The sequence below is a fragment of the Oculina patagonica genome, chromosome 13 (assembly GCF_052425735.1).
Source record: "Oculina patagonica isolate OP01 chromosome 13, crgOcupat, whole genome shotgun sequence".
NCBI classification, from domain to species: domain Eukaryota; kingdom Metazoa; phylum Cnidaria; class Anthozoa; order Scleractinia; family Oculinidae; genus Oculina; species Oculina patagonica.
Window position 1 is genome coordinate 19756651 of NC_135770.1, and position 22646 is coordinate 19779296.

A 22646-nucleotide genomic window follows, 5' to 3' on the forward strand; every position below is an offset into this window, starting at 1 on the left:
CTGTTAGGACCCACTATGTCTCACTAATCATATGCCCTTCACCAACTGTACGACTCGTAAACTCATTGTTTAACGACTCGTACGAACCGTACGACTCGTACGAATCGTAGCACTGTTAGGACCCACTATGTCTCACTAATCATATGCACTTCAACAACTGTACGACTCGTAAACTTATTGTTTGACGACTCGTACGAACAGTACGACTCGTACGAATCGTAGCACTGTTAGGACCCACTATGTCTCACTAATCATATGCACTTCAACAACTGTACGACTCGTAAACTCATTGTTTCACGACTCGTACGAACCGTACGATTCGTAGCACTGTTAAGACCCACTATGTTTCACTAATCATATGCACTTCAACAACTGTACGTCTCGTAAACTCATTGTTTTAAGACTCGTACGAACCGTACGATTCGTACGATTCGTAGCACTGTTAGGACCCACTATGTCTCACTAATCATATGCACTTCAACAACTGTACGTCTCGTAAATTCATTGTTTTAAGACTCGTACGAACCGTACGATTCGTATGATTCGTAGCACTGTTAGGACCCACTATGTTTCACTACTCATACTAAGTCTCACTAATCATATGCACTTCAACAACTGTACGACTCGTAAACTCATTGTTTCACGACTCGTACGAACCGTACGACTCGTACGAATCGTAGCACTGTTAGGACCCACTATGTCCCACTAAGGGACCGGTCATTATTTATGTAGAGGGGGGGAGGGAAAAATATGTTGGAAAGGTCAAAATTTCTGTAAGGCCCCCCCTCCAGGCCATGTAAGTAGCAAGTGACCCCCTTCTTTATTCAATATTTACGTTATGACCCCCCCCCCCCCCCCCCTCACCTCATATCTTCTTTATATGCCTTAAGTAATTATTAAATGCATGTTACATACAATCTTAATTGCACACTTGTTCTGATGCACAAAGGCTGGATCAACACTTAGTCAGCCAAGGCTTCTTTGCTATGGATACTCTTCCAGCAATAGGGCAAATTTTGGACGAGTTATGTGTATAGTAAACATACCTCAATTATTAACTCCTCGACTTTGGAAAAGTGATAGTTTTTACAAATTATGCTCTCATGGTGAACACAAATGTAATAACCATGCAAAATATAATCTTTTCCAATGATTTTCCCTAAGTGTAAAAGAACTACTTTCTTGTTGTTATATCATGTTTTATTACTTCTTGGGCTATTGCAGTGATAATCATTTTGTAAAAATAAATAATTTCAGTCAAACCAGATATTAAAGCAGATAGGTCTGGATTCTTTTAATATTTAACTAAAATTTGAGATAACAATGGAGTTTAGAGTGCAAACAGTATTTCTGTAAAATACAAATCACTATAAAAGTTGTACATAATTAGTGGAGTTTAAACAAAAGAAAACAATAGAAATAGCATAAAATTGTACAATTTAGCGTCACTGTTTCACTTATAGTGTTTGCACTCTTCTATTTTACTGTTTTACCCACCTCAAACTGCTGATCCCCCCCTAAACTTCTTTATAAAAAAATTTAGCCCCCCCCCTCTTACCACTCTGAAATAGCCTTGACCCCCCCTTCTTTTTTCCCTCCCCCCCTCTACATAAATAATGACCGGTCCCTAATCATATGCCCTTCACCAACTGTACGACTCGTAAACTCATTGTTTGACGACTCGTACGAACCGTACGATTCGTACGATTCGTAGCACTGTTAGGACCCACTATGTCTCACAGTAATCATACTAAGTCATACTAAGTCTCACTAATCATATGCACTTCAACAACTGTACGACTCGTAAACTTATTGTTTCACGACTCGTACGAACCGTACGACTCGTACGAATCGTAGCACTGTTAGGACCCACTATGTCCCACTAATCATATGCCCTTCACCAACTGTACGACTCGTAAACTCATTGTGTGACGACTCGTACGAACCGTACGATTCGTTCGACTCGTAGCACTGTTAAGACCCACTATGTCTCACTAATCATATGTACTTCACCAACTGTACGACTCGTAAACTCGTGTCAATCGTAGCACTGTTAGGACCCACTATGTTTCACTAATCATACGAAGTCTCACTAATCATATGCACTTCAACAACTGTACGACTCGTAAACTCATTGTTTCACGACTCGTACGAACCGTACGACTCGTACGAATCGTAGCACTGTTAGGACCCACTATGTCCCACTAATCATATGCCCTTCACCAACTGTACGACTCGTAAACTCATTGTTTGACGACTCGTACAAACCGTACGATTCGTACGATTCGTAGCACTGTTAGGACCCACTATGTCCCACTAATCATATGCACTTCAACAACTGTACGACTCGTAAACTCATTGTTTGACGACTCGTACAAACCGTACGATTCGTACGATTCTTAGCACTGTTAGGACCCACTATGTCCCACTAATCATATGCCCTTCGCCAACTGTACGACTCGTAAACTCATTGTTTAACGACTCGTACGAACCGTACGACTCGTACGAATCGTAGCACTGTTAGGACCCACTATGTCCCACTAATCAAATGCCCTTCACCAACTGTACGACTCGTAAACTCATTGTTTGACGACTCGTACGAACCGTACGACTCGTACGAATCGTAGCACTGTTAGGACCCACTATGTCTCACTAATCATATGCACTTCAACAACTGTACGACTCGTAAACTTATTGTTTGACGACGATTCGTACGATTCGTAGCACTGTTAGGACCCACTTAATGTCCCACTAATCATATGCACTTCAACAACTGTACGACTCGTAAACTTATTGTTTCACGACTCGTACGAACCGTACGACTCGTACGAATCGTAGCACTGTTAGGACCCACTATGTCCCACTAATCATATGCCCTTCACCAACTGTACGACTCGTAAACTTATTGTTTGACGACTCGTACGAACCGTACGATTCGTTCGACTCGTAGCACTGTTAAGACCCACTATGTCTCACTAATCATATGTACTTCACCAACTGTACGACTCGTAAACTCATTGTTTGACGACTCGCACGAACCGCACGATTCGCACGAACCGTACGATTCGTACGAATCGTGTCAATCGTAGCACTGTTAGGACCCACTATGTTTCACTACTCATACTAAGTCTCACTAATCATATGCACTTCAACAACTGTACGACTCGTAAACTTATTGTTTGACGACTCGTACGAACCGTACGATTCGTACGATTCGTAGCACTGTTTGGACCCACTATGTCCCACTAATCGTATGCCCTTCACCAACTGTACGACTCGTAAACTCATTGTTTGACGACTCGTACGAACCGTACGATTCGTTCGACTCGTAGCACTGTTAAGACCCACTATGTCTCACTAATCATATGTACTTCACCAACTGTACGACTCGTAAACTCATTGTTTGACGACTCGTACGATTCGTACGATTCGTACGAATCGTAGCACTGTTAGGACCCACTATGTCTCACAGTAATCATACTAAGTCATACTAAGTCTCACTAATCATATGCACTTCACCAACTGTACGACTTGTAAACCCATTGTTTCACGACTCGTACCAACCGTACGAACCGTACAATTGGAGTGATGATTTTTACGATCCGTATCAGGTCGTATTACTTTTCTTACGAAACGCAAGGAATCGTGGTCGGCGGTTAGATCAAAGGCGCAAGGAATTGTGGTTATGCGCAAATGGAAGATTCAGGATGCGCAGTGAAGTTCAATGTGTTCCTCGAACTAATGCGGCCTCGTTGATTTGCGCTTTGATATGAGACCAGACGCGATGCAGGATTTCAAACAAGTGATATCTTTAAGTAAACTGAAACAGTAAAATACTCTGCTTTTCAAGGGAAAATTTGTTAAAAAGTTTACTCGAATCGACTCGATACTCTCTTCAGTCTAATTTTTACTGCTGTGACTTCCAGTGTGACTTGCAACTTGAAACCGACATCGTGAAGGCCTGCGCGAAACTTTGTGTGTCACGCAACGTTATTACTGACGGCCTAAAAATGAAGTCTCAGCGAATAAGAATTAGCAACTTAAAATAACTCAGTTCTAACCCGCTGCTACGGAAGGTGTCCCTTATAATGGGAGTTTGATTTAAACTCCAAGCCTTTCGCTTTCGACGCCGACGAAACATTGCAAACTAAACCCAATCATAATTACTAATCTACTATGACCCAATCAAATTGAATTGTCGAAATCTGTAGGTGAAGGGAAAAAACCCTTCTACTGAGATGTACTAATTGTGGACACTTTTCCGCAGTGTAATGTTCACAAATAAAGTCAGAGTATTCTACAAAATTCTTAAAGTTGATACTGATGCATAAATTCGAAAGAGGCGACGAATTTTTCGTTCTTTAACAATTCCATGATGTGGTTTCAGCAGTAAAAAATTATTTATGCAACAAGTTCCTTGCGGGATATTTTGATTTCTTTGTTTGCAAGAAGGTTCGTTTTTGACTAAATTATATATTTTCATGTACAGGGAGGATTTTTCACTTTTGTCATTCGCAGCGAAATTTCAGTCATTAGCAGCGTCTACATCCTTTATAGTTCAATACAATCGCGGTAAAGCAAATAAAATGAGTAGCAGTACTCTGTTAGAGGTTTTTGGACATGTGCTGTTCAGTTTTACGCGAAGTGTGACTGATCATTACAACCCAGAAGAACCTGAATACACGGCGGAGTCTTTTGGATACTGTCCTCTGGAAAGCACAGGTCGAGAATGGTATTATCAACCTGTTGATGAGCTTATTTACCAAGAATACAGCGACAGAGGAGAAGTCACTAACACACGTTATCAAGCGACTAGTCGTCTTGATGTCCAGGTTATAGATGCGTGCTCAACTGACGAGGTCGAAACAACAGCGAATCAAGAACAAGTCGATAGAGGAACGGCTTGGAAGCGGCTTCGACCCTCCGTTTACCGCACAGTTTGGCAATCAATGTACATTGGAGCCTTGATTTCACTACTAGCCGCTATCATTACAGGTGCAGTACATATGCTTATCTCTTATCTCAGTTACAAAACTGTCAACCTCTGTGAATTTTACTCGCCAAGGAAATTAATTCCGGTAGCCGTGCAGTGGACGCGGACATGTTCGACTGTGATAGCTTACATTTTTCTCTACAACTATTTTTTTTCAAATGCGCTGCTCCTTTTTCGCCTTTACCAGTTAAAAGGACTGAAAAGGAAACTGATTCTGGCCTACTGTATTGGGTACAGTTTGGATGCTTTATATCGTGTCAGTCTTCAGGCTCTGGGGATATCTTTCTCCAAGCTTTCTCTGTTAGAAAAGATTCCATTAAACGTTGTGTTTGTAACTAGTTTCGGTTTTCAAGTCCATCTTTTAGCAAGACGATTCTGTACACAGTTGAAACGGAAGATTTCATTGTTCCTCCAGTTGGCAGCGCCATTTTTTCTAACTGTTATTCTTGGTCTTGTCTTTACCCATTTTATCTACCCAGAATATATCAAACGAGACAGAGAAGGCAAGCTCTTAATTGCTGTGTTTGCGCCTCTAACTGGAGTTTTACTTAAACCGGTCTCGCGAATTTGCGCTCAGAGGTTATGGAACATTTCCCACCCAGGATATTCGTATGTTTTATTAGCGCCATTGTATTATGGAGCAGCCGTTGTTTTTCGAGTTTTACAAGCGGATCTTGGCAGTTTGCAGTCGATCGCTGTTCTTGGAATAATTCACGGCGCTGCAGAAGTCATAGAACGCAGCACCATGGTTGTGATCGATCACATTTGTCATATGCTTTGCAAAAGAAAGTCAGCTCCTTGGGGAAGTTTTCGTACTCCTCGCCGCGAGAGACTAATGGCTGATATCGCTATCATGAGCATGTTGTCTGAATCTGCAGCTATAGTTGCTGTTAACGGTGTTTTATTCTTATATCAGTTGATTTACATCGAGCACAGCCCATTCTTAGAGTTGGTACAGTCTTTTGCTGTTCATACTTCAGTTCCGCTGGTGATTGAGTGGTTTTTCAACAGCATGTCTCTGGCGATCGAGACTCGCTATCAGAATATGCCTGTCATGGCCGTTTGGCGGAGACGGTGGAAGAGGCACACCCTAGTCGCGCTTGTGAACACTGTGCCACTGGCACTATTTCTAAGCAGCAACCTTTTAGCGGTTGTGCATGAGCTCTTCAATCAAGCTAACTTTACACAACAACCATGTAAAATGCCTTTTACGTAAGATGACACGGCGAAAGAAGCAAGAGGCGAATAGTCAAGGTGGCGCGGCAGAGTTGATGATCGCTCATAGAAGACGAGGGCGAGTAGTCTAATTCAGTTAGTAGACACTCCAAATGATTGAAGTCCGGCCAAAACCTACATTTGAATGTATTCTCTGGTCAAGCATCGCGAATAAATTTTCCCTTTCAAGAGAAGGGCGCACGATCATGTTCTGACAGCAAAAAGAAAACAGTGAAGAACCAATCAGATGCGCAGATTTCCAATATAAGTAGCTACTAAAAGGCGTTATTTGTTCTGATTATAAAATAATTGATCCTCTGTGCCATTCTTCACTGATAACTGATTATAATACCGAAAAATAGTTACCAGACAAAAAGGTCTCCGTGTAGGTTTATCTCCCTTTCCTCAAAGACATATCTATCTCATAAGATGATTGAAAATCAAAGACTTCAGCCAAACTACAAATCGACATCGACATCCGTATTTTGTATGATAACGAAAGTAAGCAACTTATACGGAAAAATATAGACTTGTTAACTGACTAAAGTGAAGCTTTCATTTTTTAAATGCTTTGATTTTATTTCGTTGTAGAAAGAACAACACTGATTCATTTCTCTTATTTGATACTTTATTATTTGTCTGCACAGTATATATACATTAAACACCTTCCTAAGAGTATTTTAGACTATATTGTAAGATTTGTTTTGTGCAAAAGAGCGATAGCTTCGTTTCGAAAGAAACGCGCCCCCGTGGCGACTAAAACCGAAACTCACATGCTCGGAGCTTTTAACTTTATGGATACTAATTATCAAGAGAATTCCAGGGTATTTTAGATCTAACCGCTTGCGCACGTTAAAATTTATTTACACTGTACAATATATTATTTTTTAGAAAAAATAACAAGTAATGTAATTGATAAGTGAACACTTGTATTCGCTTTTTTCACGATCCCATAATACATCTTGCTTACCCCCCAAACTTTTGGCATAAGCATTGTTTTCAATTTCTCTTGGGACGATTGTACGTCACTGTGAATCCCAAGAGAAATTGAAAACAATGCTTATGCAAAACTTTGGGGGGGGGGGGGGGTAAACAAGATGTATTATGGGAACGGTGAAAACAGCGAATAGATGGTCTGACATAAATAAAGTTCAGTGTTTCTATTGACTGCACTTGCTTTGTTTTTGTAATTAGACTTAAAACTTAGCTTTTAGTTTCGAGGGAAACCCGTCGTTGCATGTTGTTGTTGAGGTGCCCAGCTGCAGGTGAAGGCACTCGGCTTGTTATCAGCTGATGTGTGGATCATTTCCAAACTTGTATTTTCTTTTCCATAGTAATGTATCAGTCACATCGAAGGTTCAACATCCCTCCCGGGCATACTCCGTACATTTGTTGCCTTTGCCTTCCCGAGGGAAAGGGAATTTTATAATTTAAGTCTTCCCGGGGGTGGGAAATTTGTTCCAACCTCATAGGGGGCCCGGGATAGGGGGTGAGGGATTTGAACGCAGACTTGATTTCTGGATATAAGTGTCCCAGTCAACACACGTGGGTTTTTCATGGCGAAGACCAATTATGTTCTATGTATTGGTTATCTTCTATGTATTAATTGCTGCCGCAGCGAGTGAGCCTGAAGGAATTGTGGTTATGCGCAAATAGCAGATTCAGGATGCGCAGTGGAGTTCAATATGTTCCTCGAACTAATGCGGCCTCGTTGATTTGCGCTTGATATTTGACCAGGCGCAAGGCAGGATTTCAAACAAGTGATATCTTTAAGTTAATTGAAACAGTAAAATACTCTGCTTTTCAAGGGAAAATTTGTAAAAAGTTCACTCGAATTGACACGATACTCTTATCAGTCTAATTTTACTGCTGTGACTTCCGGTACGACTTGCAACTTGAAACCAATATCATGAAGGCCTGCGCGAAACTTTGTGTGTCACGCAACAGGGGGAGTAGCCTGGCGTTAAACGTTTTGCATAACTACTGCCAGTGCTGTGCGTCACCATACATGACTGAAAGTACACACGAAAGTGGATCCTGCCTGAGCACTTGGGTCGGTGGACTAATTCATATATTTCTTCCTCAGGAATTGTGTAATAGGAGATGTGTGTCAAACTTTTATTAATCCTACGACACCTTGCATCGATCTCGCTCGCACTTCCTAACTTTTCAGGGACTATTAGATAAGAAAAGAAAAAATTTTATTGTACACTCCTCAAAAGGTTTTTCAGTGAACAATACAATACATGAAGTGAAATAAAATGTAAAATATGTACACTAGTTATACATTAAAAATAGAAAGAAAAAGAAAGAAAAATGAAAGAAATAAGAAAAAAAAATTAATTTAAGAGCTCGCTGAGAAGCTTTGTCTTCAGTGTTTTCTAAAAATTTGCATGACTCTCGCATAGTTTTAAGTCTTTGTCTAAAGAGTTCCATAGCTTTACTATTCTGTAATAAAAAGACCTCTGGCCAGCAGTGGTTTTGCACAGGTGAATATTTACAGGGGCACCCAACGGCCGAATCTTTTCTAAATTCGTTAAAAGTGTCTAAAATGGATTTCTCTATGCTTGAGAAGCCTGTTTGGTTAATTTGGAGCTGCCCTAAAAAATATTTATCTGTTCGGATATTTAAGAAGAACTTTGGTCTTTTCGAAAGTTCCAGGGGGCTTTTTTTTTCTCATCCGAAAGTTTTAGCTATCCTGATGGGTCTTGTCGAAAGTTCAAGGACACGGAGTAGCGATCATTTGATTAGAAAATTTTAGGGGACGTTTTTTCTTTATACGAAAATACTAGGTAATACAAACGCCCATCCGAATATAACCAAAAACGTCAGGGGGTGTAAATTATACGCTCTGTCGCACCTAAATACGACCCACAGGGGGGAAAATTTTAGCGGACAAAAAAAACATCCAAAAATTATGGGACATTGTAAAGCGTGAGCCGAAAATTCTAGGGCAGCTTGTTGGTTTTCTGAAAAACCTTGAAAAGTTTAGGGGATCCTTCTGCGAAAAATCCGAAATTGTTAGCCAACCTTCCATCCGAACAGATATTTTAACGAAATATTCCGTTGGGTGCCCTGTATTCAGTTGTTGTGATTTCTTGTGGTTCTGCTTGATATTTGTTGCCTTTTGTCAAATTCTGAAGTCAGATAGGTCGGGCGCAGCCCGTCATGCACTTAAAAGCGAAAACAGCGTCTTGGAGGTAAAGCTGCTTTTTTACGGGAAGCCACCTTAAAAATTCTTGGGTGATGGAGTTATATGCTCGAATTTATATGTACCACTAATTATCCGAGCAGCGAAGTTCTGATCGAGTTGAAGTTTTTGCAAATTACAGGCAGTGGTACTGGACCATACAGTAGAGCAATAGTAATACTAGTAGCTATAACTAGTATAGTTTTATTATTTTGATATCGCTACAAATATGGCTTGTTGTAATAGTAAATCTAAGTTCAATTTTATAATACTTAACCGTTTCAAACATAAAAAGTAGTACAGTTCACTAAGTTACTGCAAGCATACTTCTAAATCGTTCTTTCCGTTTGGCAGCTTTTCTACCATTTATACCATTTCTACCATTTATTTCTATCATTTGTATTTATTTTTAAACGAAATATCACATTTATGCTGATGCAAAAAAAAAACACTCAAGTGTGTTTGGGGAAATTCGAAAGTATTTTATACACCTCTGCCGCACAAACTTACGAATTCTCCCAAACTCCCTGTCATGCTGTCGTGTTTGCATTAGCCCATGTGTACAGCCATCAGATTTTTTTAGTAAAGGATATGAACAATCTGTGCATATTCAAACTTGCTTGAGCCTTAATGCTCGCGGTGCAAATATTACGAGTGGTGTAAATCCTTAAATGGAACTCGCGTTCATACGATTACCAATGCTGAGCATATGACTGGAACAATTTGCACTGCAGGGCAAATAAACAATAACTAGCCTATCACAATGAAGTATTTTCTCAGTCATATAATATTAAACACTAAGATCATATGACATTTAGTTCCAGGAGCTCCACCACACAATGTGTTTGCATACAATGTAAGTTCCACTGCGATCAAAGTTCACTGGGGATCCATTCCGGTTGACTTACAAAACGGAATCATCTTGGGATATCGTCTGATTGTCGTGCTGAACTCAAGCGTAGAACGGAACCTTACCGTATCACCAAACATGAGCGAAATGGTTGTTACAAACCTACGGAGAAATACAACTTACCAAGTTTCTGTATCCGGATTTACTGTAAAAGGACGCGGAGAACAGAGCACGCCTATCAGTGTCACAACTGACGATTCAACAGAAACGCTCATATGCAACGTGAACCCATTATCAGGAGTAGCTGTCGAAACAAATTTCACTTTTGATTGTAGCAAATGGGACGATCCAAACAAGCCACTTGTTTACGAGTTTATGCTTCCTTTAGCAGATGGCCTGAGTACCATTTTGTGGTACGGATACTCTACAAACACAAAAATAAAGTTACCACCAGGTGACCCTTTAAAAAATAACTCTCTAACAATCAAAGCCGCAGTTACAAGCTCTACTGGTTCCAAGTCAAACACTTCACTAGACATCCAGGTTTGTAAATGCAATTCCGGGTAATAATGTTTTAAGATGAATGTGTTTGAAGGTGGTGTTAACTTCATCAGTCGATGTTCGTGACATTGTCACATTTGCATTATTTTGTGACTATGTGACTTTTGTGACTATTTACTATTAACACTAATAAAATATTAAAAAAATCTTAGCCTTTTTTGTAGTAAGGTTTGCAAGTTAACTTATATTTGTAAAGCTTATCGATATGTTATCGTAGATTCGCCCCTACCTAAGTTGCATTCGCGTGACGGTTCGATTTAGACAGTACTTTTGACTGTTCTTATAGCAATGTTTATTAAAATGGGATAGTGTCAAATATGCAGCTGCTCTCCAGTGTATACTATAAACAGTCTACCTGAGGCCAGAGCCTTTTGTTACGGCCCTGCTGGAGTCTCTTAAGGCTTTTAAAATACTGCTATCAGAGCTACTAAAACCTCTCTAATACAGTGCTGATATGCTCTGTCACTGACTTCGGTGGCAGAGTTTTTGAGGTTTTACTGTAATATATGCCACGCAAAGTAGAAAAATCTGCCCACCTTAAAATGACAGTAGAAAAAATCGCTCACTGGATAAACGACATACGAAATAACATCAGGCTTTGTTTTCAATTTTCAGGTTTTTTCTTGGCCTTCAATGAGCATTCTAGAAGGGTCAGATGAAACACGCCGTCTTTTGGAAGGCCCTTTTGTTACGCACATTGATAGAGGAGCTCTGAACCAGGCCACTCAGTTGGCCATTGCTGTTTTGAAATCCTTGGAGCTACAGAAGGGCAAGATTATGAGCAAAGAAGAGAGAAGTCAGGTATAAATCCCTTAAACGCATCAGATAGACTATGTCCATTTAACTACACTCCTTTCTCTACTTTCTTAATTGTCTTCTCCAAACGGATTTGTAAAGTTTTGGCAAAATCACGACGTTAGTTACACCAAAGGAGATTATAACTACAAGTCTTCCAACCAGAAACTATTGTTTTCCAGGTTAAAAGCTTTATTTTAAGGAAACTAAGCAGAGTAGATGTACGGGACCTGGCAACACTCATCCAGATTTCTTCGATGATGTCGCTTGCGATGGACGATCCAACAGAATTGACAGAGGAAGTTATGGTCAGTAAGTTGATTCTTGTATTCATAACACACTCACTTCTAAAATTGACCATCATTTCTTAGAAGAATTAAAGTAGTCCAGGTGCATACCGACCTATGCTTATATCGGTTTCATTGAGCTATTTTAGTCAGTCATCAGCAGTTACTATTCAATGTCACCTCAGAAGCGCAGAAAACCTTGTGGTTTAGACTTCCAAGTATGCCAAGAACGCGCCATTGCAGCCAGTCATATAGTGTAAGTTGTAACGTCTTTCAGTTTCAAATCTGATTCTTATCAACATCACTGTTTATTTTAAGGAACATTTCAACTCATAAATAACATTACTGGATCTGGCTTCAAAGATACTTGGTGGAGCATCGCATTGGTAACGCGGTGGTCATCATGTTTTTTTACCAGGCTTCAGAAATGCAGACATACCTTATTACATGAAATTTTGGCGACACTTTAATTTAGCGATATTAGCGATTTTTCAAAAAATCGCTAAATTAAATTGCACCAAAATTAAGTGTCGCTAAATTTAAATCATCGCTAAAAGTATAATATGAAATTCCGCCATCTGATCCGTTTCACACGATCACGCTATTTTACGGTCGATTATGACGTAACAACAGTGTAGTCACTTGTGATATGAATCACCAAGTGACTACGCACATCATGAGACGAACGATTAATAATTTTTTTTACATGTTCTATTGTCCTCGCAAAAGTTTTGAATACCTTACCTTAATTCGCAAAAAAGTTTCAGCTTGTGAAATCGCTAAAATTAAGTGACTTATGTTGCAAAATTTACGAAAAATCGCTAAATTAAAGTGTCGCTAAATACGGGTTTTTCAAAATCGCTAAATTAACGTGACGTCAAAATTTCATGTAATAAGGTAACTTCGATGATTATTTCTTTATATTACATTTGTTCTTGTTTTGCAGAAATCTATTAAGGAGATGCTGCAGGACATGACAAATTTGCTGGCCACTTACAGTTCCAGGGGAGATGTTATGGACGTGCTTTATTCTCAGATAGCCCAGACTAATCTGATTTATGCCCTGGGTAAACACATCCAGGTTTCATCTGTAAGTAAAAGCTGCTTTGGAAAGTCCGAAATATGTTTGCTAACTGAATGTAAGACATAATCATACGAGCCTATCACGACACGTTCACGGGTTCTATTTTATTTTTTTTTATTTTTATAACTCATCGGTGACTTTTTACTTTGCAGGCTCTTGGTCGTGAGACTCTCACTTCCTTGGGACATCTTCGCAGGGTTTTGAGGATCGTGGCGAACAAGAAAGTTATCGGTGAAAAAGCGACAGTAATTCATACTGAAGTCATTGATGTATTAACTGTGAGACAACATCCTGCCGGAGTACCTGGATCCTGGTTGGCTCTGGAATCAGGATCCGTTCAGTTACCCGACTCAGCCGATATGAAAGAGGCTTTAACAGGAGTTGGAAACTTCGTTGATGTAGAGGTATGACATGAAGGCTGTTGGTCGCACCAAAAAGGGCGTCTATCACTAACCCAGTCCATACTTAAGTATATAAATGGTAACTGGTTGATATTTTTTGATCAGCCGTCACAAAAGTTTAACGTTAGATCAAATACAATTAGAGGGAACCCATGCATGTTTTTGACCAAGATCTCTTAGATGGCTACCTGAAAACCCAACGCTAAGTGACAGTAGCTACTCTAATAGGTCTACAGTTTCATGATATTTTTTGTTCAATTTTCTTACTCGAATCAATTGATCAAATTATGTATAAAGTAAGTTCTTAGTAAGGTTTTCTTAATAGCAGTATCTTGCTTCCATTTCAGTTCATTTCGTCGCTTGTCAACTATTATTACTGGGACTCCAGTGCAGATCTTATCACATCACGTGTACTAACAATTGATTTGAGGAGGGAGTCAGGTGAAGTACAAACAGTACGAAACCTTACGACGGACATACAGTTAGGTATTCAACTTAGTGAAGAAGCACCTGAAACTGAGTCCAAAACCGTTAAAACGGCATCGTATCTAAAGCCAGGGAAGATGCAGTATCACAGGATAGACGTGACCAAAGAACAAACCTCTTACCTGATAACAATAACGGCAACTGAAACTTTAAATGTTTTTGTGAAATATGGAAGCAAACCATCATTAGAAGAACATGACAAGAATAACACTATTCCAGACTTTTCTTCGTGTACAAAAAATGTGACTCTTACGGACGACGAGGAAGAGTACAACTGCATTCGCAATCCACACCAGTTATTTCTGACAAATGAAGTTCTCAAAAAACCTGGAGTGTATTATTTAGGGATCCTTTACTCAAGAAACTCTTCTTCCGGGAACCATTCCCATCGTACGAGGAGGTCTTGTTTTAGTACTAACAGACAAAAGCGGTCGTGTGTCGAGACGAAGGACCCTCCACCTCCTCTAGGAGTTTATGAAACTGACACCATCCCACCTTACGATCCACGAATGGACTTAAACTATACCATTGAAACTGATGAACTCAGCTGTCGGTTTTGGTCACATGAAAAGAACAGATGGCTGACAGAAGGCTGCAAGGTACCACCGTTATTTTTCAGAAGAAATAACACCGTTATTATCTTAATTTTGATGAAGAAAACCTTTAAATTAAGATCAAATTTTAAGAAAAAGAATCTCAGTTAAAACAACTATGGCGTATAACGAGAAGATACATATAAATTAGGTTAAATTTTAGGAGGAACATCCGTGTGGTGCTTTCTTTTAAATCACAACAACCATCACAGAAACGTCAAGGCTTAGAGAAAAAATAGGTCACCAAGGGTGACATGAGTCTAATGCCGTATGGCATAGTGATACAGATTGCGCGGTTTTCGTAAGCCGGTTAAAATTGGTTAGAGGTTTGTGTTCGGGAGTTTAATTTAAAATGCTTATAGCAAGCTAGGGGCATCGTGGACGATTATGGATGAAAACGAAACAGTCATAAATGTTATATGCTTCACAAAATTTAAAGTATGAACAGGAGTTGATGTTACTTCTTCCGTATTGTCCGTAAAAGCAGAAACGATTAAACATTTAGACAAGATTGCGTGACGATTTACAAAAAGCATGTTCATTACAACAAGGGTTGAAGAACTTCACATCGTTTTCTTTCAGATTTTTCACCATTTTGATGATGACTCTTGAAACAGATTTTGCAATAAAAGCACTTGAAATAGTGACTGTTACTCCATTGTACTGTAAGCACTTAGTGACAGATTTTCCTAAAAACGGGTGTAAATGCTCACGTCAATATAATGATGACCTTTTGAACGCTGGAAACTAGGCAATTATTATCGAGCTACCATACACAGGAGCGAAGACTGTTTATCATGATGTACAAATTTCGCGAATCATCACTTCCATATCAATGTAACCATTTTATGATTTTTCTAGCTGTAAGAAGAACTTAAGATCTCTGAGAGTCGTAAAAGCATGAAATTCGATTTCAGTGTATGGCAAAGGCCGGGACAGTGTAATACTGCAAAGCGGCCAAACAAACGCATTTTGATTTAGTCGCGTAACTTGATTTACATTTATCCATGTACATCTTTTATTTTTGAAGGTTTTTGTTTGCACTGTAAAGAAAAAATTGGTCAAAATTCGAATGACTTAAATACAAAAACCGAGGTAAAGTTTTCTATGTTTTAAAACAAAATAAATATTTGGTCGCATTGTGTAAATAAACGCGAGTCGCCGTCGAAATATTTTTTCTCAAAGACGTCTTGCTTTTTAAGCAAGACGAAAACACAAGTGCTTAACTGAACTGAAAACGAAGATTTATTTTCACAAAAAGCTTACAAATGTCTTAACTGGAAAATTATTTCGTCCTGTTCAAGTGTTGAATAATCGTGACTTGAGAAAGAACTTTTAATTATGCGTGGGAACACGTGTCGCTGATTGGCTGTTTTTAATTGAAACTAATCGTGCGTGTCCGTACGGAGTCCGTTCTTGCAGCTGATCATTGTTTTCTACATTACAGCGAACGATTATCGATCCCGAACCATTCCCTTGGGATTGCTAACAGCTTTTTTCATATAACAAAGAGTCTAATGCGCATGCGCAAAGCGCACGCAAGCATTAGACTCAACAAGCAGCTATTTCAAAAAGAAATAGTGTTTCGTTTCCAGATTGCGGAAGGGTGAGAATAGCTTAACTTTAAAGGAGAGGTGGGTTTGGGGTTTATTTTAATTTGGAGGTCCTGGCGTATGGAATTTTTGCGCGAGTGAAAATGAAAAGAACTTCATATTCAGTAGTAACTTCCCATTTAACACCTACTGTCCATTTTATGTAAAGGAGACAAACTCAGTCCTCCTGCAGTTTGGCAGAGTTCAAGTAACACATAACATTTCTCCTTATAGCAATAGCATGTGTTTTTCTCTCCAAATTAAGTTAAATAAAGGGAGTTTGCCTTCACCTTTTTTACTCATCCAATGAAAATTAAAAATGGCACTTTATAGCATAACTTTGAATGTTCCATCAATGAAGAAAAAAATAACTACAGAAATTATTATGAAATTATTATCTTTTGACAAAAATCGTGAGGTATATAAATCTCTAAATTGATCACATTTTCAAATCAAATAAATGCAAAATTCTAGACAAACCAAAACCCTGGTCGACAAGAACAGAGATAAGCACAAATACACTGTTTCAAAGCCATTTCTTCCAAATCAAATGCCTGTGGTCACTTAACTTCGACACGTAAACAAATTAATGTAAAAAGTTACCATACACAGAGTGTATACCGGGATTTACAATTAAGCTGAAATACATCCAGAAGTATTTACAGTCATACCATGATTGTATTTTGCTCGATCCGCGCTGCACGCTCTTCCGGCAAACATAAAATTATCTCCACAGAATAACCAAGTTGCTTCTGTTGTCAGTGTAACAGCCTTACATTGGTAACACTGATAATAACGATCTGCACTTTTGGCGATACTGTGGAGTTTCGATCAGACCGCGATGACTTTGAATAATCCGAATAATGTTTATATCATTAATTTAATTTCAGAAATCTGCTCCAGCAGTTGCAACGGTAGTTAATGTTGAGCGTTACATCAACTAAGTAGACGAATTTAGTTCAACACGGCAGTTGAACACCTTGCTATACGATACTGTCCATACAAAATTTGAACTTTGAACAGAACTTGACTGTCTTCTTTTTCGTCCTCAACTTTCCGTGCAGACTCGAATGTTTTTGCGACGCACGTGACACTGATCACGCAATTCCGGGTACATCCACGCGAGAACCCACGCAATTTTGCGTGTATTCGCGCTGTTTGTGACGTTGACAATGCTGTGAATTTTCATGTACAAATAGAATAGGGCAATCTCCCACATTTATACATTCCTCTGTTACATGAATTGAAATAAACTTTGTAACTCACCTGCAAATATGCACTTCTCTTTGTAGTGCACTTAAGCTCTACCGTGCGAGCAAATAAGAGATACGCCAATTCATCCCGTTTTTCTTTGCGCTTGCAAACACTGCTTGGTGGAAATTTACTTCCGTTTCAGAATAATATTAAACGCTACGAGAGCTTTCTCTTGTTTTCTTACAATACATCGCTTTAATCAAACTTAAAACCTTGCAGTCGTTAGATATTTCTGTTTGCAACGAATCTCAATATTTTTGGTCATGCTGAGTAATATATTTCCGATATTTGAAGAACATGTTTCTGCGAAATTAATTGCCATCGGTCATACGTATTTACTTTGTGGTTACGATCGTTCTTGTGATTGGATAGCAGGCCCCCGTGCGAGCAAACACGATAAGTCATCCCGTTTTTGTTTGAGTTTGCAAACACTGATTGGTGGAAATTTACTTCCGTTTCAGAAAATCGCTAGAATGTTTACTTAACAATTAAACGCTACGAGAGCTTTCTCTAGTTTTCTTACAATACATCGCTTTAATCAAACTTAAAACCATTGCATTCGTCAAATATTTCTGTTTGCAACGAATCTCAATATTTTTTGATCATGCTGAGGAATATCTTTCCGATATTTGAAGAACATGTTTTTACGAAATTAATTGCCTTCGGTCAAACGTATTTACTTTGTGGTTACGACCGTTCTTCTGATTGGATAGTAGCCCCCACTGTGTAAATAGTTCACATCGAAGCCAAAATAATACCGTATCGTTTCTGAGGAAACGAAACAAAAAAGGGAAATTGGCAGTTTCTTTGACCTGTAGGGCCCTGGTAAATAAAGCCTAGTGTGGGACGGAGGAGCCCAAATTTATTACTCTCGATTTCGGGGTGTTAAGCTTAGTGCAGGACTGCCAATAACATGACAAATTAAATACTTTATGATACAAAGTCCTGTATGGGGCTTTGTTGATGTTTTTATAGAATTTTAGGTCGCAGTTTATCCAAACATGCTCAAACGCACTACAACCTCTAACGTTTAGGTACCTTCTAGATCACTGAGATAACGTATCAATATTTTTCATCAGTCGCAAATGGTCGTTATAACCCGTTGATAAAATCAAACATTCGTGTTAACGCGCGTAATGGCGTAGACGCGCTTGAAAATGGGAAAATTAATTAAAACCCAAATTCCATGTTCAAGCCCCTAGGGGCTAGTGTTCCGAGGAGAAAGATAAGTCGCCTTTCTGAATAATAATAATAATAATAATAATAATAATAATAATAATAATAATAATAATAATAATAACAACTTTATTATCGTGTCAAATCTGTAGTAGCTGAGGGGAAAAGTCCCCTCTACTAATTGTGGACACCTAACCTGCCTAACTAAAAACGTAATTAATATATATATATGTGCGTTGTCATGTTGCCATTCCTCCTTTCAACTGCCTTACCACAGACACTGTCATTTGTTGGATGTTGTTCGAAGTGTTCGGCGACAATGAAAGCTAATGAAAACTATGTTCTTTGTGTTGTAGGTAAGCCCTCAATCCACGAAACATCATCTTCTATGCCTGTGTAACCACCTTACATCTTTCGGTGGAGGACTTTTGGTAGCACCTAATCCGATTGATATAGATAAAGTTTTTAAAGAGCTGAGCCACCTTGATGAGACTGGAAATTTTGGAGTTCTGCTTACAATCATCTTCGTGTTTTTGTTGTATGTCATCGCTATCGTCTTCGCCAAGAGAGCAGACAGGAAAGATCAAGCTAAGGTAAGGATAAGCTCAACCTTCAAGGAATCATTCTCTCCGTATAAAATACTATACATTATTTACAAAGCTTTAGAGAAGCTTATCTTATGAATGTTTTTCTATTGAGGAGATGAAACATAAAACATACTGAAGGTTTTTTTTTTAAGTTAATTACAAAACTTTTTATTTTTGACAACATTTCGATTTGATATTTCGAGAATCATCAGAGTTAGGGTATACAAAAGAAACAGGAGACTGATTAAGGTGTTCACATACGTAATCCTCCAAGACCTCAAGGATGACGCAAAATATTACTTTGCTTATTAAAACATAAAAACTGAATAGGTGGGTTGGCTTTCTTGTTATATCTTCCGGCTGTGCACTTCAAGGCTTATTTACATTCAATGATTTGTCGGCCCGGTTTTAATATCGTCCACGTTAAATCGGGAAGCGAATCTGTCTATGTACAGTGCAAGCAGTCACATGTATTTTTAAACATGCAGTCAAACTCTTTTTGTGTCAAACGTTTAGGAAAACAAAATGGTAGATATAAGATAATTTAGTTTGTTTTCAGCGGTTAAAGTACTGCAAATATAAGTTGGTTTGCGTCAAATCTTGGTGGCGTTTTCGTTCATAAATCGCGCACGACGCGCGAATACCTGTACGGCGGTCATAGATTTCTATGAATTGGCCGTTGTCGGATTACAGTCGCGCGCGAATCGGATCGCCATTCAAACGTGCCGATTCGCTTCCCGCCGGGAATGGGATTATCTTGGCTTACAAATCAACTCATTTGCTAAATGACAAAAGCTTTATAGGATATTCTACTACCAGGTCAACGATCCTGGATTAGAAATCTTTAACACAATTTTTTCTTCGTTCCTAACAAGCTTGGTCCCAAGATTGTACTGGAAAGTAACCTGGAAGGTGACCTTTTGTCCAATCAATATGAGCTCACAATCAGTACAGGCGTGTGGCCAGACAGTGGTACCACAGCTAACATTACCATGGTGTTTTACGGTAGCTCTGGCAATAGTGGACCAATCACAATATTTCGGAACCTTGATCCCACCCGAATTCTACTTTCCCGTGGCAGTGTCGACAAGTACATTATTTCCCTTTCGACCTCTCTTGGAACACTTCACCACGCTTATATCTGGCATGATAACTCTGGAGAAAGTCCTGCTTGGTTTTTAGATTATGTTGTGATCAGGAGTAAAGAGAATGGTAATGAGTGGAAATTTGTTTGTAATCAATGGTTTTCTCCAGAAAGAGATGACGGAAAAATTATTAGAAAGCTCTTGGTAAAAAGGACAAATTCGTTTTCAAAATTTCAGGATGCGTTTCGTTCAACATTGTCTGGCACACTTTATGAAGGTCATTTATGGATGTCGTCAGTTACCAAACGTCCCGCAAGCTCTTTCACTCGTGCACAGCGTGTCACGTGCTGTTTGTGCCTTGTACTTACCGCCATGCTGGCCAATGCAATGTTTTTTAACTTGGGCGGTGAGGCTGAGAGCACCATCAAAATCGGTCCACTGAAAGTCTCGATGAGACAAATCATAATAACAATACAGAGTTGCTTGGTAATAGCTCCCATCAATTTTCTTATCGTTGCAATCTTCAAAAACTCAAGGCCATCTTTCGACAAATATTGCTGTAAGCCCACTAGAGTTGGACATGAACAGGATCTGGATGAAAATGAAGTTGACGACCAACCCCTGCACCACATCTTTGTTTACGTTGCTTGGTTTCTTTGTTTTGCGACCGCCATTGCCTCTGCCACAGTTGTTTTCTTCTACAGCCTGATGTGGGGTAAAGAGACAGCTGATGAATGGATTTCATCAATTCTTATGTCTATAACAATGGATATCCTTGCCATTCAACCTGTGCGTCTTATTATTCTAGCTGCCGTGGCGGCCATTATAATAACGAAAGCAAACAAGACGAAAGCAAAACTTTCATCAAGGAAGAGGTATAAGTACACTTTGGACACATGCTTATTTCTTAAAGGGACACTATTATGGGGATTTTGTTGCCTTTTTGGCTAAAACGGTGTTCGTTCATGGGAAAACAAAATGATTGTATATTATTAGTTTTTAGCGATTTTTTCAAGGCAATAATTTAAACTAAACATTCAAACGTCAACGTGAAGTATCACTCACTTTACATATTAATATCACTTATCAGTCAGCCCTACTAGGAGTTTGACAACGGATTAAACTGAAAAAGACCTTCTCCCTTAACACGTTTTTAATTTCTCTTGCAGAGCTACAACAGAGAAGGAAACGTCTCTGCAGAATGAGGAAACACCTGAAATTTATAGCGGATCCTCACCGGATCCATTACAGTTGGAATGGTACAAAAAGTACAGAGATAACGAGACGAAAACGTTGTCAGCATTCAAGTCGTTAACCTTCTTTATATTATTTATTTTGGTGTTGGGAATCATATGTTACGGTAATCGAGATTATCACTATTATCTGATGGGTAAAGAAGTGAAGGCAATTTTCTCACGTGCTGAAAAGGCGAGTATATTTTCATCGTATCGTTCATATGAACTATTTTACAATAATTTAAGTTTCTTCCGCTCTTGCCTTAGTGCTGTCCATGGTCAAAGAATTGCACACATTTTACCCTAAACTGGGAGGTTCTAACGAGAAAATCTTAGCTAAATCGTCCAGAATAGGCCCATGGGAGACGATAGCGAAAATCGGTTGCATGGAAGAACCAAAAGGAGATTGAAAGTAGCTAGCGTCGGATAAGTGGATTTGCCGAAATAGGATGACCAGTCGGAATCAACTTCGGAAAGTACAATTTCATCAACTCCGCTCCACTTCTCTTTTATTCACACATATTTTGAGTACATAATTTTATATATTAATTTGTTACTACCCGCAAAATAGCAACAGCTAATTGGGGCGGGTTGTAACACTAACAAGCAATTGAGTTAATAACATTTAAAATAAAAATAATTACATAAACAAACAATCAAACAAACAAAAAAAATAGCTTTGGAAAAACGGACAAATTAGAAGCGATTTACATGAAAATATTTCATCAGAATTAACAAGGTAATAATTAAGTACACTAGACTCAACATAAAAAAAGACTTATTCAAAAGTCCAAACATGACTAAATTATTAATAAACGTATCACAGAACGAACAATTCATTATACAGCTTATTGTGATAACATTCTTTTTTGTTGATTTTTTTTAATTTATCTGCAGTGATTTGTACTTATATATACAAAGATAGTTATGACCACCTTCTCTTGTTATTTTCAGTGCCGTTTCAACTTCATTCTTTTTTCCATTTATCAGGTTATGTGATTTCTTAGTGTTCTACACATTCAGGATCACGAAAAAGATAGTGCTGAACCCTCTCTGATACGTTCCATTTTTTTAACTTTATCCATTTAAGGTTAGCGATTCCTTAGGATTCTGGACCTGGATGATCAACATATTTGCTCCAGGTATCTATGCGACGAACTGGTACAACGGTGACGAACAAGACAACAAAGCATACATCAGTGACAAAGTTTCTATTTCGATTGGCATGCCACGAATAAGGCAGATAAGAATACGACAAGGTA

General features: G+C 38.8%; 2 protein-coding genes across 3 annotated transcripts in view; both read left to right on the forward strand.

Moving 5' to 3' along the window:
- Positions 1 to 22646, forward strand: part of LOC144634538 (polycystin-1-like protein 2) — a 38377-nt gene that overhangs the window by 13581 nt on the left and 2150 nt on the right. Inside the window, exons 10-19 of one of the 2 annotated variants that reach the window (XM_078493519.1) lie at positions 10217 to 10791; positions 11425 to 11610; positions 11787 to 11912; positions 12838 to 12981; positions 13128 to 13379; positions 13724 to 14461; positions 18834 to 19070; positions 19940 to 21024; positions 21319 to 21577; positions 22475 to 22643. In XM_078493519.1, coding sequence (XP_078349645.1) covers positions 10217 to 10791; positions 11425 to 11610; positions 11787 to 11912; positions 12838 to 12981; positions 13128 to 13379; positions 13724 to 14461; positions 18834 to 19070; positions 19940 to 21024; positions 21319 to 21577; positions 22475 to 22643 — 3771 coding nt within the window. Of the gene's footprint in view, positions 1 to 10216; positions 10792 to 11424; positions 11611 to 11786; positions 11913 to 12837; positions 12982 to 13127; positions 13380 to 13723; positions 14462 to 18833; positions 19071 to 19939; positions 21025 to 21318; positions 21578 to 22474; positions 22644 to 22646 lie in introns of those variants that run through there. The other variant, XM_078493518.1, reaches the window with a different exon arrangement.
- LOC144634571 (uncharacterized) lies at positions 4587 to 6321 on the forward strand. The gene has a single exon (XM_078493576.1). The coding sequence runs from the start codon at positions 4587 to 4589 to the stop codon at positions 6207 to 6209; it is 1623 nt and encodes a 540-aa protein (XP_078349702.1). The 3' UTR covers positions 6210 to 6321.